A 17,939-nucleotide genomic window follows, 5' to 3' on the forward strand; every position below is an offset into this window, starting at 1 on the left:
AAAGTATTATTGCAGTGTCTCTGTAGCACAGAATGCTAAATGCAGTCAGTGTCAGTGTGGATTGCTCCTGTCAGTCTTTTTCACAGAGCCCAGTGCCATCAGAGCTCTTATTCCCTCTCTCAAAACAAAAATCAATATGCCTATAAAGTGACCCATAAATTACAGGCAGCTCCAGAGATGTTTGTTCAGAGCTGTCTTTGTGCAGACGGCCTCTCTCATCCTCTCCTCACCTTTCTGTTTGAACTGAGCCCACCGCCTCTGCCTCATTAAGAGGTATTGGTGACTCCGTCTAACCCCAATCTCTCTCTCTCTCTCTCTCTCTCACACACACACACACACACAAACACACACACGCACACATTTTGTCCCACTCTCAGATGCTTTTCCTCCATGCATTTCTTTGTTTTCTTTTAAATTATTATTACCCATCTCTCTTACATGCATGTATTAATCTGTGGGAACATTGCTAACTACTGACCTTGTGCCAAAGCCTTTCTTCGGTACAAAAAAAGAGATAAATCCAGAATGCTGATGGTAAGGAGAAAGGAGTAAGTGTCTTTGGGGAAAGCAGGCAAGGCGCTTGGCCCTTTTGAAGCAGCTGTAATTTATGACATCCGCCATACATCAAGTGCGTAAGATAGCATTATGAGCATTGAAATGAAAAGGGTATTTGCAACATTAGTTCCCCTCTTCCCTGCGAGGGACATGATTAAATGATTAATGAAATGCCCCTTTGCATGCGCATTCTGAAACAGCAATTAGGCATGGGCTGGAAGGAGCCACCAGCTTTCCCAGCCCCTCTCTGTTTTAAAGCCATCTCATTTTTGATTTATAATGGAGAATATCTGGGCATTCGACCTGAAATAGTTACAAAAGCAGAAATGACCATGATGAAATGAAATGATTTAAAATGGGGCATGGCTGTAATTGAAAGGTAGTGGAGCTATTGTGCTCTCAGATGCCCTCCACTTTGATTGGCGTGTTTTGGGAGGGTTATGAATACATTGTTATTTTGCATATTGCACATAAACAATGGCCTGCTCGAAATGAATAGAGGAAATGCATAGCCTTTTTTTTGTGTGTGTGTGTGTGTGTGTGTGTATGTGTGTGTGTGTGTCGGTGTGATTTAAGCTCACTCTAATGCACTGGAGGCTGTACTGTAAATGATCATTGAAGGGTCTGCAAGCTAACCTATAATTACAGGAAAGAAAGTGGCAGCTTTGGCATTTCATAACCATGTCTCCTCAAAGAGCGCTTTGTGGGTTTGTCACCAATGATAATTTAGATAGAGGCTCATTACCGAACATCACAACACTTTTAAAAACCTTTTCGCCTCTGTGCGTTCGCCGGGAATAAAGGTCTATTTTAATGGCGAGCTTCTTTTGTGTCCTGCAGACAAAATCCAATCAAGGAAAACCGTCATTGACTGCTTTTGCAGTCTGCCGTATTTTTTTTTCCCCCTTATTCTAATGAAGGGATGAGTAGATACATTTAATACGTCGGCTGAATAATGCACCCTTCGTAGGAGGCGCTTTTTAAATGTTACTCAAGTTAAATTGCATTTATTGTTTTCCATAAATGAAGAGGACAAAACCACTCTGTAATGCCTTTTGTACGCCAACATCCCTTATAAGCAGTGCTGCTCTGCATTTAGATGACAGTGCCCCTATTGTAATTTGTAAATTGTAGTTTTAACTTTTTCATGGGGAACACTCAGACATAGAGATCCTTTAAAAAAAAATATTTTAAGGTGGCACATAAGTAAAAAAAAAAAAACACTAACGTTTATAACACAAAAAAAACAACAATTTAGCTTGCATTATTTTGCTAGAGTGTAGTAGTGAATGTGTGTGATGGGTTGTGTTGCAAAATTGACCTGTTTCCTTTTCATTTTAGGCACCTTAACAGTGAGCACGCTCTAGACGACAGGAGCACAGCACAGTGCCGGGTCCAAATGCAGGTGGTACAGCAACTAGAGATACAGGTACCTCCACTAACATTCGCCATCTCCTACAAATACACTAGTACACTAGTGGAAATACAAGAAAGCTATTCATTTTCCAACAAGCTGCGACAACAACGATACCATCTTCCAGTGCTTTTCCATTATTACTTTATTTATTATTTTTCAAAAAATAAAAAATAATGCACTATCGATTAGAGGATATCGTGAGTGAATCTTGAGAGAAACCTGTCGCTAGCATTTTTTAATTGAATTAGGATTTGTGCTTATTTTCTATGCTGTCCAATTAATATGCACGCATCTCGGGCTGGTCGGTGTTAATTAAATGCACTTTGCACCTGACGGAAGCTCTAAAGTGGGCCACTATTTTCAGGAGGTGGAGCGTGACCTTATTAAGAAGTCATGCTGGCAAGATAATGAGTGCATTGATTGAAGGACGTTATTACTCAGAGCTGCGGCCAGCTCTCCTGCCAGCAAAACGCCATCTTTGTCTTCACACCCCTGTTGGCCGTAATGCACTATGGGAGTGGAAGCATGGGTCACCCCCATGACACTGAGTCAGGAGAGATGTAAAACAACAGGTTTTCTCTTAATAGTAATTACAAATGTCTAAGTTAAAAGTTATGATAGATTGATTAAAGATTGAAAGCACAGTTTTGGTTAAGTGCAATAGATATTACGAAAAATCAGATAAATATTCTCTAGTCTGTGACTAGAAGCCTAAACCGAAGTGCCTGCCAAGTGCTGCTCTTAACCTTTAAAGGTTTTTATGCTCTGTGAATTCCTCCCTGTTTATATGAATCTGGAACAATGAATAATTCTTGTTTATATGTAAAATGACAAAAGTCCACCACCTTCATTTTTCCCCTCTGAAAGCACGCCAAGACCAAAGAGGCACGACCTCCCGTGCTTACACTGTGACCAATTACAGCAGTGTTGCTGTTTTCCATCGTGCTTTTTTGTCCTCCCCTTTTCCTGTTTCTTTTTTTTTTCATCCCTCCGTCAGTGGTAATGAGGCGCGGATCAGAGTGAGGATACAGACTCCGTGGCAGAGTTCAGCATGCTATGCACGGTCGCGGGCTGGTCTCTGTCACTCGCCGTGAGCTAGATTGATGATAGCGGATGGCCAGGGCATTAACTGGAGCTCAGAGGGAATGGGCCAAAGCAGCTAGGCAGGGAGGCGGGGTTCGCCTGGCACTCTGTTTGTGGGACCCCTTCACCTCTTGGCAGCTGCTGGCTTCAGTCCAGCCTTAACTGAGTCCACAGGACTTTGCCTAGACGCTCAGGACCCTCTAATTTATGGCCCAAGTAGCTTGTTACTGTCAGAGCATTGCTGACCTAAATTCTGCTATTGACAAAAAGATGAAGTGCTATTTGTTTTCCTCTGACCTCTCTGCACCACACATCTTCCCACCACCGACACAAGGAGTGGTTCTCTTCTCTTCTTCACATATATATATATATATATATATATACATTTCTCCCTTTTCCCTCTCCTTTTTCATTTTAACGCTCTCTGTTTGTTTAAAGCCTGTGTCTGTGAGGTTTAAAAATCCAAACTGGGCATATGCAGGATTCATTACACTCAGACAAGCTCAATAACAAGATGTATGAGTATGGTAGTCTGGGGAAAATCACTCATTTCTAAAACCGCTCTATTTTCTTTTTTTTTCCCCTTCCTCTCTCCCTCTCTTTTTCTTAACAGCTTTCTAAAGAACGTGAGCGTCTTCAGGCAATGATGGCCCACTTGCACATGCGGCCCTCAGAGCCCAAGCCATCTCCTAAACCGGTGAGTGCATATTGCTCTACATTCAGTAAACAGGGTGGCAGGCCAGCAGATGAGCTCTCTAAAAACCACCGTTTAACAGCACTGAGAGACAAAGAGGGAGAGGATGAGGAGAGAATGGGATTTGTAATGCCGGGTTTCACTGCTCCCCATCAGACACAAGCAGGGGGAGACTGTGACAACGGGGAGTGCATTAAATCATAGCCCCAATCTGAGCCAAAAAGGCCCAGCCATTATGGCCTGATGGCTTTAATACTGCAAACAACCTGTTGGCCAGCAGAAGCTGTTAAGCTCTGTGACCGGAGGAGCACTCAGAGGAGCCACAGGCCAGAGAAGACATTTCATTCTGAAAACAAACAGCTCTAATGATAGATGGAGCCTGGCGAACAAGACGTGAAATGAAATAACCAGTAATCTGTAAACAATCTGAAAGATATCAGGAAATTTAAGCTAAATGCTGTCTCTAAAATATGGAATGTAATTTTTTTCCATTGTGGGAAAAAGTTCTTTCAGTTATATTTCAAACAAAAATATAAAATTTAGGTGTCATCATGGTTTATAGAAAGTATTTACATATAGACATCAGAGCAAAAATAAATATTTTTATCCAACTTATTTATTCAGTGCTCAATATTTTGTACAGGAATACATAGTGTGTTTCTACCGTTTAGTACGTGCCTAATTTGAATGGCATAATTTTTCCTCATCACCTCCCACCATATAAAATAGATAATCACAAGATAGAATAATTATCCTGTAGATCCGCCAGGAATCGTCTGCTCCCCTCTGCCAATTTATTATTCACTCTCCCTTTTTTAATCTTCAGAATTCCAGCAGCTTGGTTACATCTACACTAATAAAGAATTTCAGCCTGTAATCCAAGACTGCATATGAATGAATGCTATTAATGAAGTATTACATTACATAAACCACACATGAAAAGGCTGCTAATTGCATTTGATGGTGAGCAATTAATGGCTGATTTTTAAACGAGCGGTCTCAGTTTTTCCCAGTTTTTTCTTTTTGTGTGTATGTAAGTGTGAGGGTGTGTGTATGTGTGTGTGTGTGTGTCGGTGTATTTATTGTATGTCGTTGTATCTGTGTGCATTTGAACTTATACTGGATATTTCCAGTTTTAGTGATGTAAAGGGAACATGTGTATCCAGCATTTACAAATGTATGTACAGCATAAAAGAGGAAGGTAATAGATGATATGGCACAGATTTCCGCCCTCACATGCATAGGACTGAGAAAGAGGCAGCCCACACGTTTGATAAATATTAATAGCATGAATTTATTAGCAGGTCAAAATGAGCCCTGTTGGTTCATCACTGCACCCTTAACAGCTATCAGTAGCCCAACACAAGGTGCAGGCGTACTGTCTATTATATGACCCCATTTATGCCCTGAATGGCACTTCATTAAATGTTACCTTTTGGCCATGGCATGGATGGCTGAAAATCAAAGTTACCAAGGTTCCAAGTCCTGAATAATGAGGGTTTGTTCCTCTCTCTCTCTCTCTCTCTCTCTCTCTCAGCCAACCTTGAATATATATTCAGATGAGTGGAGGTGGCGAAGTGCTCATCCCTGCCTCTCATTCACTCCTGCTCAGTTAGGCTTTAATAAATTCCATTTGGCAAATACGGGATTGTGTGCCTGCAAACATGTTACGCTTGTTGCTGTAACCAGGTGAAGAGAGAGGGGAAGAAAATCTTGTCTTAACACTATAAATATACATGCCCCACACACACTCACTCTTAATAGGATTTATTATGAAGTGCTCTTTTTTCGCTCAGTTTGATGGTGTATCAGACGCCTTTGTTGGTCCCGGTGTAGAACAAGTAGAGCGTAATTACTGGTTGATATTGTGGTTTTTGCCGCATGCAGTGTACAGCAGTGAATGGGGGATTAAGAGGGAGGCTCTTTAGAGCGCCAGCCCATTGCCGTGACCTGACCTGGGCTGAATTATATGGAGATTCCTGCATTATACGCAGAAGAGTGTTCTAGTGAGAAAATGACGCCAGTAGAGTCAACCATCATCAGGGTGACACGCTGGTTACAGTAAGACAAAAAAAAATTGTCCATGAGAAGTAGGATATTATGGAAAGCATCTAGCATGAGTCACGGCAGAATTACTGTATACTACGCAGAGGGTTGCCATATCTTGGAAGAAATCCATCTGTCAGCAGTAATGCATGTTCATCATTAAAGTTGTATTGATGGTGTAGATGCAGCCACTTCGCCGAGGTGCAGTGTTTCTCTAGTGGAGTAATTGATTTCTTCTCTATGACTATATAATGCTCTTTCTGTTGTCATCATCTCATTATCATTAAGTGGCGTCGCAAAAATCAATTATGTAAACACCTAGCCGTAAAGGGAACAGCCAACTTGACATTTCCTGCTATTTATCAACACCAGCTATAAATAATATAAAAATGATGCCCAACTCTTTCTCCTGCTGTCATTTCCAGTTTCTCTCCATCAAAACCAGTCCATTAAACATAAAAATAATGGGCAGGGTGAATTTATTCAAACAGTTGGATCCTGAAAAAAAAAAAAAAAAGCGAGAGGGTTTTCAATGTGGGTTTGTAATCCAGGTGCTTTCAAGAGAGCTAGGTTATGGCAAAATAACAGGTGGCAGCTCTCTATCAGAAAACATTCACTCTCACACACAGGCAGGAAGCTCTTGTGGGATAGAGATGGGTTGAGATAACACAAAGGATCATCATTAGATAATCTTTAACAGCGGGCTCTAATTAGAATTCTTATGATACAGTTTCATCCTGTAATTAGTGGAGATTGGCTGTTTTCTCTGCAGCTTATTAGTGTGAACACAGCTGTACCGCAGAATCTGTTCTTATTTGTCTGAGTCCTTCAAAACTGAAAAGCTCTCACCCTTTCTCTCTCTCTCTCTCTCTCTCTCTTTCTCTTGTCCTCATCAGTTGAATCTAGTGTCAAGCATGACCATGTCGAAGAACCTGCCATCGGTGTCACCCCCAAACCTGCCCCAGACCCCCACCACCCCCACCACCCCTATCACACCAGTGAGCCAGATGCCCCAGGTGCCCTCCGTCCTGAGCCCCGCCAGCGTGCCGAGCATGGGCGCCATGCGCAGACGCCACTCTGACAAGTACGCCATGCCGCTATCCTCAGGTAAATACAATAAGCATCTGCAGCGTTACTGTACGTTCATCTTCTGTTTGGATACACACTCATTCTTCCCGGTGTGTGCTGTTTGCTCCAATAAGAGCCAGCATCCCGTCGAAGCTCTTTATTTCATTCCTTCCCTCGGTGCAAATGAGACAAATATCACGCGGTACACTTCCTCAATATTTTATGAATGTTAATTACAGTCAAATAGAGGAATGATACAAAATTCATTACATTTGAGATGAGTTGTGTATTAAGCTGTGTGTGTAAAAAAAAAATCCACTCTTTTTGATGTTTATATTTACTGGCTTCACATGGAGCGGGGCATGAAATATTGAGATACATACAAAATATCTACACGAGTTCTAATTTCACGCGCGTGTTAATGTTTAAGATTTCTCTTGAGAGGGATTAATTAAAAATGCATTTTGTTGGACATGTAAAACGATGATTTGATGTGCACCCCCCCACTTCTTTCTCTTCCCTACTTTTTAATTTAAATGAATCCTAGGTAAATTTGCTCCCTTGAGGAGTCAGTCAGCAATTTTTATTAATGTTGATAGTATATTTATTTATCCTTGAATTGAATTTATTTATTTTTATTGCAGAAATAGCCCCAAACTATGAGTTTTATAAGAACGCTGATGTCAGACCACCGTTCACATATGCAACGCTCATCAGGCAGGTGAGTGGAGAAATAAATTAGCTTTTGCCTGATTAGATTAGAATTAATTGCTGCCTGAATTAACACTAGGCCAGGGTGAAAGTGGCTAAACGAGCTAATGCTCTTTGATGGCGTCTTGTTGCAGGCTATCATGGATTCGAAAGACATGCAGTTAACACTTAATGAAATCTACAGCTGGTTCACGCGCACCTTTGCCTACTTCAGACGCAACGCTGCCACTTGGAAGGTAACACTTTATTCCTGTTCTCTTTTCTTTTCTTTTCTTTTTTCCTCCCCCTTTTTTTTATTTTTTTTTTTAATACCCCTCCTTAGCCTGTCCAATGGATAGAGACGGTGGTCCAGAACGGGCATTTATTTACTTGACATGGATACATTAGTATCGCCCTCCCTTCTTTTTAACCTGGCTATTGAAAATGGCAAATTTCCTCTCTCTCTTTCTCTTTGCTCTAGAAAAAATGACAAGTGAAAGAATAATTCGGCCTCTGATATCGTTTTCTAATTTGGTGCAATTAATAGCTGAGACTTGGCGGGGAGGTGTGCATTCTGACACGCTAATTACTACCCAGACACTCAATCATCAGCACCTTTTGTTAGATGCAGTGTATTACTCCTTACTCTCTTTCTTCCTCTTTCTCTCTCTTGCACGCTCCTTCTCACCCCCACCCCCAAGCCCCCCTCCCTGGCATATTATTGGTTAATTAGTTTGAAAGATGGCTGTTTGCCTTTCAGATGCAGTCTGGTTTTTTCTTTTTGTGCCGTTGTTGGGTGGTTCTTTGTACACGCCATATCTCATGTATATACAGCGAGAAAAAGAGGTTAAGGCCTGTCCGACACTAAGTAAATGCTGCTGTCACTATGGGAGCGTTCTTTATTTACCAGGACAATGGCTCTCATTTGTATCCCTGTCCCAACAACTACAATGTCTGCCTTTTCTGTCTCAGGGAAGACAAGAAAAGGAGACAAGAGGTTTAAAAATCGTCTTGACCTTGCTGGTTTTTTTTTTGTTTTTTGTTTTTTCTTTTGGACAGGGTTAGTGTTTGTGACGATAAGATAGCTGGCAGTGTGCTCGTTTATTTTATTTTATAGAATTTGCCTGTCTGAGTAAAAAAAAAAAAAAAAATGCCCTTTCTCAGAGCAAGTCTGGGAGCTCTCTCATCAGCATGCTAAGCATCTCCCAGCTCTAGATTTAGCAAAGTGAATTAATTTGGATTTGGGTTGCTAATGATGCTGGCATATGATTACAGCTCCACAAGGGTGTGCAATAGCTCCCTGTACGTCAGCGCACAGTGCCGCGACTCCTTTACTGTATGTGTGTATCTTGCACAGAAACGATCAAAGACAGCTGCTTACTGCTTGACTCTCTGATCCTAAACACAAGCTACTAGCTACAATCTGCTGTAGATGATATAAAGCCTAGTCTCTCTCTGTGTGCACATATCCTTTACTCACACCGATAAACAGGCTCACAGGTTCTCCCTCCTTATCACAAAATATTTAAATCTGGCCATGGGTGGAACAAAAAAAAAAAAAGCCATGGATTGGCATTAGAAGTATTTGGTCCCCTCCTTTTACAATAGCAGCACTGAGATATTTACATTTTGAGTCTGGCTGTTCCTTTGTGCCGCCTCTACAAGGCTAGCCTGTGATGGGCTTGTCATTTGATTAACTGAGAGAATTTTTAAAAAGGAATGAAAGGTGATTTAATATCTCCGCTTGGTCTCATCAGCTCAGCTTGGGGATCCAGCTCTCAGCCCGGCAGCTTATTAGTTATAACTATATAGCATGCATAATAAAACTGCTCATTTGCTCATTAATATTAAAATTATCATATTCAGAGCCATGGGCATTAAGATCAATCAAATCCTGGGATTTTCAGGTCAGATGCGAGATCTGCTTATGAGTTTTTTTTTCTCTCTCCTGTCTTATAGAATCCCTTTCTTAGAGCAAAATCACTAAAACCCATCCCTGAAATAAAACATGAAAAAACTGTAATATTAAAGCAAGGTTATTATTTGGCCGCTATCGCCGCATGTTTTAATTAGATATGATTCTTTTATGATATAGGAGACCCCTCTTTTCAAACACCCATCTTAATTATGCATTTAGATGTGTTTTGGGGTCATTTTCATAATCCTGGTTATTTAAATATAGGTATGTTCTCACAAATTGATGTCAGAAGTGCCATGTGAGGTTCATGGCTAATTCAAAGACCTTCTGGATATTAATAGTGACCATCTCAGCATATGCACATACTGATGCCCTAGTCAATATGATACATATATATACCCTGATAGACATAATTAAAGGCTGATTTAATGATAGATTTTTAGAGATTAATATTTAAATTATTTAAAATATTTAAAATATTAAAAATTGATTTAATTAATTTAAAAAAAAAAAAACTCCCAGTATTTATTTACATATTAAGGCTCTTTTTTAAAATACTTCTTTATGTGTGTTGTAGAATGCAGTGCGCCACAACCTCAGTCTGCACAAGTGTTTTGTGCGGGTGGAGAATGTGAAAGGAGCAGTGTGGACAGTGGATGAGATGGAGTACCAGAAACGCAGATCTCAGAAGATAACAGGGTACAGCATCTCTACATCTCTATCTCTGTCTTTTCTTCATCTATATCTCTGATACACAAACAGCAAAATCAGTGGATGTGGGTCAAGTTATGCTTGGCTATAAATTGAAATCCCTTGTGTTGAATTAACACTTACAGTCTGTCTGGACTCTGGACTGTAGTGGTAATTAAACTCAGTTACACACTGGAGCTTTTCCTCGTGCATCTTTTATCAGTCTTGATTTTTGTCTTGACTGAACGGTGTTTGTTGTAGAAGCACCGTTTTAATTGCATGCGTGTTCTGTCTTGGTCAGGAGCCCGACACTGGTGAAGAACCTGCCGCCCAGTCTGGGTTATGGAGCAGCTCTTAATGCAAGCCTGCAGGTGAGCAGCCAGTTCAGCTATTAGCAGTGTTACACACTCACACACTCAGAGCATGAAGTGGCAGCCTGTGACTGTGCTCGGAAAGTCAGAGTGAGCGTTCAGTGTCTGTCTCAGTACACAGTTTGTGTATGCTTCTCTCTATTCTTATAATTACAGCCCGAACAGCAGGAGTTTTAATTCTTCAGAGTTTGTGCGTGTGTGTTTGTGTGTGTGAGTGAGTGTGAGAGCCAGGCTGGCATAAGGAAAGCAGTGAGAGTCTAGAAGGACACCATGTGGCAAAGGCAGGTAGCTTCTCTGCCAGTCTGGGTTTCTGCACCTGTGCTTCAGATTGATAGCAGCCTGTGCAAATGCAAGGGCATATGCATTAATATTTATCCCAACTGTCATAAATGATTTGGCTTCGTAATGTTGGCGCAGTGAGGTGCTCATGGCAAAAATTTTAAATTTTAATTACTATATATATCTTTAATGTGCAGGAGGCAAAAATGTCAGGAATTTTTTTTACTAGTTTCAGGTAAAGTTTCGGGCAGTTGAATAGTAATGTGGATGCTTGATGTTTTTTTTTTTTTTTTTTTCCTCACTGTGTGTTTGAGGCCAGTCTGCCTCATTAAAAAGTTGTTTATGGAACTCCAACACACCCTCGAAGAATCTTTCCAGCAGAGGTTTTCTGCATTTATATGATGCTCAAAAATTAAATGCATAACGCTAAACTGCATACCGTGATGTGATATTAAAGTCTAACTCGGGCGTATTTGAATGCTCTGTTCTGTCAGGCGGCTCTGGCAGAGACCTCTTTGCCCTTGCTGGGTAACACAGGTTTGATGAACAGCAGCGCGTCAGGTCTGATGGGTGCCAGTCCTCCAGGATTGCTGAGTGGAAGCCCACCTGTCCTTTTACAGAGCAGCACCCATGACGAGCTCAACGGCTCCCTCGATCACCTCGACACCAACGGTCACAGCAGCCCCGCCTACTCCCCACACATCCACATGTGAGTTACTGCATTTACGTGTGGCATTTTATCTATTGCATTTTGCAGATGCTCCTGTCAAAAGTGCTTTACAGAAGTGCTTAGCTGTGTATTCGGAAAACATACAGCAGTAGACAGACTGAACATGGGAAAAGACACAACATGGAAAAAAAAGAAATATGCTTCCAGTAGCACTTATTTTCACATTGGCACAGTTAATCTAGGGCTAGCTAAATCAACTGTTGCTACTGTTTTATTCTTTAAGTAAAAGATACTAACAATCAGAAACAGGAGTTAACACATTTATACACGTTAAGTAAATATACCCTTCATATCTTAAACTTAAGCATAAGTAATATATATATTTATATATATATATTTATATATATTTGGTAGCTCTTTTAGTCTGCGTTTGGAAACACCAAAGAATCTTGACACTAGTTTTCCTGAAATAAAGTATAAAATGAATGTGTGTAAATTTTAAAAGATGTGATATTTGTACTAGTATTCAAAATCCACTATGGATTTCAGATTCATTGTTTTCACATACAACTATTTTTGATAGGCCACAATACAGATCGCACAGCCACACATGAAATTCACACTTGGAAGGATATTCTCACACTCCTTTAACATTCTCAGCTCAAATATAGAGTTATTACTGTAAATTCACATTGGTCAAGCCTATTAGTGTTAAACCTAGTGTTGTCTCTGAGTACACTAGACTGTGCTAAGAATTAAAATCTGGCCCTGTGAAATGCACAAGTGGATATATAATTTGGAGTTTTGTGGATATCATACCCCAAGTTAAGTTTACATTAAGTTCTCCAATTTCACCCCACACCTATAAATAGGGACCATCCTTATTACAGATTCAGTTTTAATTACTCCAAAGTCTGCATCGTAGAGGTTTAGATGTTATATTTTATGCACGACTGTTCCTATTAATATTTAGCAGCTAACTGTATCATTAATTACTTTAAAATCTTTGCCTTTCCATCTTTTTTAATGGTGCAGAGAGAAAGAGAGAGAGAGCGGGCTGATTAAACATTCATGTGGTGTGAGTTTGAGGAATGTGGATGTAGAGAATGTGCTCCCCACTAATCAGTGATGTCATGCATGTCACTGTACCATGTTTACCGAGCCAAAGATAGGACACTTAACACTGTCACACATGCATTCACGCACACGCACACACACACACACACACACACATACAGATGCAAACATACTCACCCATTCTATACGGGATATCTGTAAAACGTATCTGAATGGGGCTTAAATGTAGGTGCGTGTGTGTGTGTGTGTGTGTGTGTGTGTGTGTGTTAGGTTAAGAAGTGGGGCAGGAGCATTAAGTGAGGCAAATCTGAAAGCCAGACTGAATCCCAGTATATTCAGTCCCTCAGGTTATTTAATCTTTAATAATGGACAGTTGAGTCTGTTTCTCTCACTCTCTCTCTCTCTCTCTTTCTCCTTCTCTGGTCTGAGCATGGATATTAAAGGTGGCAGACGCTGTATCTCCTTTACATGGCCACTACAAAATGGAAGAATTGTGTTTTGTAAGTGGCTTTTTTTTTTCGGATGTATTTAATAATGAACACGCCTTTCCCCAGAGAATAAAGTTACAAAAACACTGACTATGTTACATCAGGTGTGTAATGTGGATGTGTATTGTCTTAAAGTGTGCTTAAGAGAGAGAATAAAAAAATGGAAAGAGGCCAATTTCAAATGTAAGTGTTTGCAACAGTATATTATCTCGTTTAAATCCATTAAATCAAAGAAATTTGGGTATTTTTTAAATGTAAGATCCCCAGATGTAGAAATCATGTCCTGATAAACAAACAGACACATACAGGCTGGCTCTGGTGCCAGCTCATGGCTTGCTAATGCGAGCCTCTCATTAACCACTAAATGACTCATCCTGATGTCTTAATACAGTGGAGAAGGGACTAATCGTTTTCTTCCCTCCTCCAAGAACACAAGTGTGCTACTGATTTCTAATAAATGCAAATGAAAGCTGTAAGCCATGCTTCTTCCCATGCAGGCTAAAGGCCTGTGTCGGGCTTAATGGCCAGTGCAGCGCTGCCCTGGCCTGGGATCATTTGTCACCAGGTAATATCTTTAGGCCCATATCTGCAGCCCTGTTTGTTATGGCATGATAAATGTGAGCTCAGTGGCTTTAAAGAGCCAAGCGAAGAGCCGAGGTGCAGGTCAATTGGAGTTTTTATGGCCCCATTCCACATTATATCGCTGTAATGCATGTTTACAGACATGCTAACAGCACATGTGTTGCTGTGTGGGTAGAAACAGTCATAGGTGTAATTAGAAATGGGCCACAAATGCACTATAAAAATGAGATGCCGCATAATGTAGGAGACAGAAGGAAGTGGTATCCTTGTTCGGTACTGAGTAATCCACTTCGTTATATAATAAGCAGCCACGATGGGACCTGTACTCAACCCAGCAGTGACACTAAAGTGAATGTCCTGTTATGTTTGGACCTGCACCACACACTCACTGCTGTACCAGTGAAAATGGACCTGTAAGTAAACTCATATCTGATGATGATCCTTTTCCACTGATGGACGTTTCACCTCCTACAGCCTCAGAAGCACTTTGCTTCTGTCCAAAATGTCCAAAACATCCTGTTGCTCCAGAAACTTTGGGTATTACACTAAACTACATCGACTATATATATTATATATTATATATTATATATTATATTCAGTTTATATAAATGAGTTGAGTGACTTGTGGGTCCTTCAGAAGAGCATGTTTTAACCTAATTCCCTCTCTAACCCACTGGTTTCACCAGACACCATCTCTCCTATCAAAAATAACAATCCTCCGAATATTAATTTATTTTGCTCTGAATATTAAAGCAATCTGTACCTTTTAAAATTCTTTTCAAATTTAAAGTTCCCCCAGTCATTGATGAGTGCTGCCCAGGAGATGTTCTAATACAGAGACTAGTTGATAAGGTTTCCCCTCTTTTGCGCTCTCTCTCTCTCTCTCTCTCTCTCTCTCTCTCTCTCATAGTCTGGCGGGATTTCCTGATGCATCCAACATGTCAGAAATAATTAGGTTTTGTCAGATTTATCATGGTAGCACAAACCCCTTTCCCTGCCAAGGGCCCAGGATCATGTTAAGCCTTGTTTGTGTGTGACAGCGTTATTATTCTTGTTAGTAGCCCCACTTCCACCCTCTCCTCTCCACTGTTCTGCAGGGGGAAGAAGGTCCTCGCTAACAGCATCTCACTGTGCGTTTTTTTTTCTTCTCCACTCCAATTATTGACAGTCAGTAAAGATATTCATCCATTTGGAGTTAAAAACATGGATCATAGTGTCCGAGTGAACTGACGGACTGTAGTTGATTAATGGAAGAGCCTAGCTGCAGGTTCTCTCTCCTCTCAAGAAGTGCCACTGCAGCCTCTGCATATTAACGAAGGCCTGCGCTTTCTATTAACAAGATAAAAAAGCTTCACTCCCCCTTTGCTCCAGGGGCTGAGGGGATGAGAAATTCTCCATTATTTATAATGGAGTTGCTGCTTCTCTTTTTTTTTTCCAGCCAGGTGCCATCAGTAAACTTGAAGTATCAAATGCTTTGCTCTTCATATTTTATGACTGTTGCTATTTACATTTATACCAAATATTTAAAAAAAAAACATACATGATTTGGAAATTTCCTTAAGGTGTGTTGAATTTGCAATCAGTTTTCGGAGGGTGTCTGTGAGTGTGTTGGGAAGAGATTTGTCGTTCACTAACTTCTTTAGGCACACTACACCAGTTCACCATGTCACGAAGTGTTCTATGCCTCGTATACTACAGCAATTTGGCAGTAATTTTTATTCATTAAAGAACGACACGTCATACTTTTCATTTATTTATAGCTTCAAATAGTCGTTCCTTCATTACCCTCTCTTTTTCTCTCTCTTGAGGTTAATAAGATGAAAATGCAGGTTGTCGTGTTACAGAGAAACCATGAATCCCTCCGTCCTGAAGACTTTCCCATGTCGAAAAAGTTCAGTGCTTGAACTCTGACTGTTGAAAAAGCCCTTACACTGGAGACTCCTTCCAAATGCAAAATAAACTTCACACACATTTTTTTTAATCTGTTAATATGAAGCATCTGCCTTATAAGTAAGTTTTTACTATAGAAATGAAAAACTATTAGAACATATTAGATCGCATTTGTATAAACCTGTGATTTGCTTTGTGCACTAGTGTCAGAGCTGCTACTATATAATCATCCTTCTGACCAATCAGAATCAAGAATTCAACATGTCTGTGGTATAACTCAGGAAATTAAATGTTTACTGTTTGTCACTTTTTTTCAGGCCTCCAGTTCACGTCAAGGAGGAGCCACTCAACATGGACGATGATGACTGTCCAATGTCACTGGTGACGACAGCCGATCACAGTCCAGAGCTGGATGAGGAACGAGAGCTCGAGGAGGGAAACCTGTCAGAGGACTTAGAGTGACGATTCTCTCCGCCCTCGTTTGCTGGGACTCCGCCCACCCTGAGCAGCCAGCCCCTCTAACCACTCCACAACCACAGAAAGGCAGCGGACGGAAGCAAGGAATATTTATTTAGAAAGCATCCAGGAGACTGTCCCAAAGAAACACTCATAGCCCTTTGAGGACCGAATAAGAACAGGCATCTGATGTCTGCCTTTTAAATGATAATGAAAATAGGACACGATTTCATTCAGATTGCTTGGCCACTTCATACCACGCACAGCAGACTCATGGACAAAAACGAAATGACAAAACTTGAGTCTTTTCTGTAGAAACGTCGATGGCCACATATACTGCCAAAAAGTTTAAATTTGTGAATATCCGACCCACAGTAGTCTCTGATGTTAGATACAATTGCTGGTTCAATTCAAGTTGTTGCTATGTTATTATTTGCACAGGAGTAGTACCAGAAATTAGTGTCACTGCCTGTATGTTGCTAAACGCTTTAAACAACAGTATTTCTTTTTTTTTTCCTTTTACAAAGCTTATTTTCCGTTATGTTTACAACACCACCGACTGTAAATGCCATTTTTAAAGTCACACCAATAACAGACCTGCGGTATCAAGACTGTTGCAGCTGTCCAAAAAAGTCTCCAGTGTCTCTCTCTATCTCTGTTTGTGCTGAAAAGTGAAATGTGATAACTGAGTTGAAATGTAAATGTTTGTGTAAGCATCATGCTGAGGAAAAAAAAAAATGTGCATTTCTGCATATTCTCTTCTCTAGTCTCTTTACCTCCTTGTTCTAAAGCTTTGTCTACCTGCAAAGAGTCACAGGCAACAGCTAGAAACCAAAGCCAACACTATCAATGGCCAATAGCTTAGACAGAAGCCACCAGACTCTTTGGTCATCCTTCTGTGACTTTAACTAGTACAAAGAGAAGATTTTCTTTCTTTTTTTTTTTTTTTTAGTTCCACTAACTACCTTCGAATAACCTCGGGGATCGCATCATTTAGCCCTGTACAAAGATTTGAAAGAAGACAGTGATTTTGAAGTTTCTTTTAATTCCAGTTGGAGAGTTCCCATTGACCACTTACTCGGTCCAGAAAGAGGATGTGACCTCGCTAGCGGTAGAGAGCAGCTAGACATGGATCATGACCAAAACAACCATTTGTGTGTCTGTGAAAGTGCAGAAAAATTGTGTTTGCTCTATATATATAATACAATATATACCATCATATATATACATATATATATATATATATATATATATATATATATATATATATATATATATATATATATATATATATGAGGTGGGTTTTTTCTTCATTGTCTGTCTCCCATTTTCATTGTTTTTTTTTTCTTAAGTAGTGAAATGTATTGTACAGTGGGACTGTCTGATCTGTCATGTCTTCTATCTGTATGGTTTTTCTTCTCAGATCCGTGTCAATGCCGAAACTTAAAACATAAGAACCAAACTTTAAGATATCTAGTAAAGCCAAAAAACGTCATGATTTCAAGTTGAAATGATGTGGCTTGGTTATCTTTTAAAAGCAAATAATATAGCCATTATAAAAGAGGAGATCGATGTCAAGAACCTTTTCTAGGTGATATTTGCTTTGCTTCATAGAACTCATTGTATAATCCATGTCTCTCCAGACAGTAGGTTCTTAAGAGAGACTACAGGATGTTCTCTGTGGAGATAACCAACATTTTTGTATCAGATTTGAGTTTAGTATTCCGTTCGGTCACAGCTAATGTCATCTAGAAAAGGGGTTGTTGCTTTAACAGTGATTTCTGTTTTCAGTCAAACCAAAGTTACACAAAATTCTGCCTCCTCTTTTATGAGATAGAGATGCTAGCACACAAAGCTGTTGTAAGGTTCACTGAAGTCCAGCATTTTTCACTCTGCTGACTTTTCCGGTCCTCGTTCAAATCTGAAATCTAAAACATGAGAAATATTGTACCTGAAAAGTCAAAG

At 40.1% G+C, this 17,939-nt stretch overlaps 1 protein-coding gene across 8 annotated transcripts in view; it reads left to right on the plus strand.

The window, feature by feature from the left end:
• foxp2 (forkhead box P2) overlaps window positions 1-17,213 on the plus strand; it is a 92,110-nt gene extending 74,897 nt beyond the window's left edge. For 6 of the 8 annotated variants that reach the window (XM_026923601.3, XM_026923608.3, XM_026923602.3 and 3 more), the window contains 10 exons: window positions 1,897-1,984; window positions 3,669-3,752; window positions 6,692-6,902; window positions 7,508-7,584; window positions 7,709-7,810; window positions 10,049-10,170; window positions 10,463-10,532; window positions 11,306-11,520; window positions 13,002-13,058; window positions 15,836-17,212. In XM_026923601.3, coding sequence (XP_026779402.1) covers window positions 1,897-1,984; window positions 3,669-3,752; window positions 6,692-6,902; window positions 7,508-7,584; window positions 7,709-7,810; window positions 10,049-10,170; window positions 10,463-10,532; window positions 11,306-11,520; window positions 13,002-13,058; window positions 15,836-15,980 — 1,171 coding nt within the window. In that variant the 3' untranslated portion in view covers window positions 15,981-17,212. Of the gene's footprint in view, window positions 1-1,896; window positions 1,985-3,668; window positions 3,753-6,691; window positions 6,903-7,507; window positions 7,585-7,708; window positions 7,811-10,048; window positions 10,171-10,462; window positions 10,533-11,305; window positions 11,521-13,001; window positions 13,059-15,835 lie in introns of all 8 variants that reach the window. The other 2 variants (XM_026923606.3, XM_026923607.3) reach the window with 2 other exon arrangements.
• Window positions 17,214-17,939: the final 726 nt, after the last annotated feature.

Source organism: Pangasianodon hypophthalmus, chromosome 18 (assembly GCF_027358585.1).
Source record: "Pangasianodon hypophthalmus isolate fPanHyp1 chromosome 18, fPanHyp1.pri, whole genome shotgun sequence".
Taxonomy (NCBI): domain Eukaryota; kingdom Metazoa; phylum Chordata; class Actinopteri; order Siluriformes; family Pangasiidae; genus Pangasianodon; species Pangasianodon hypophthalmus.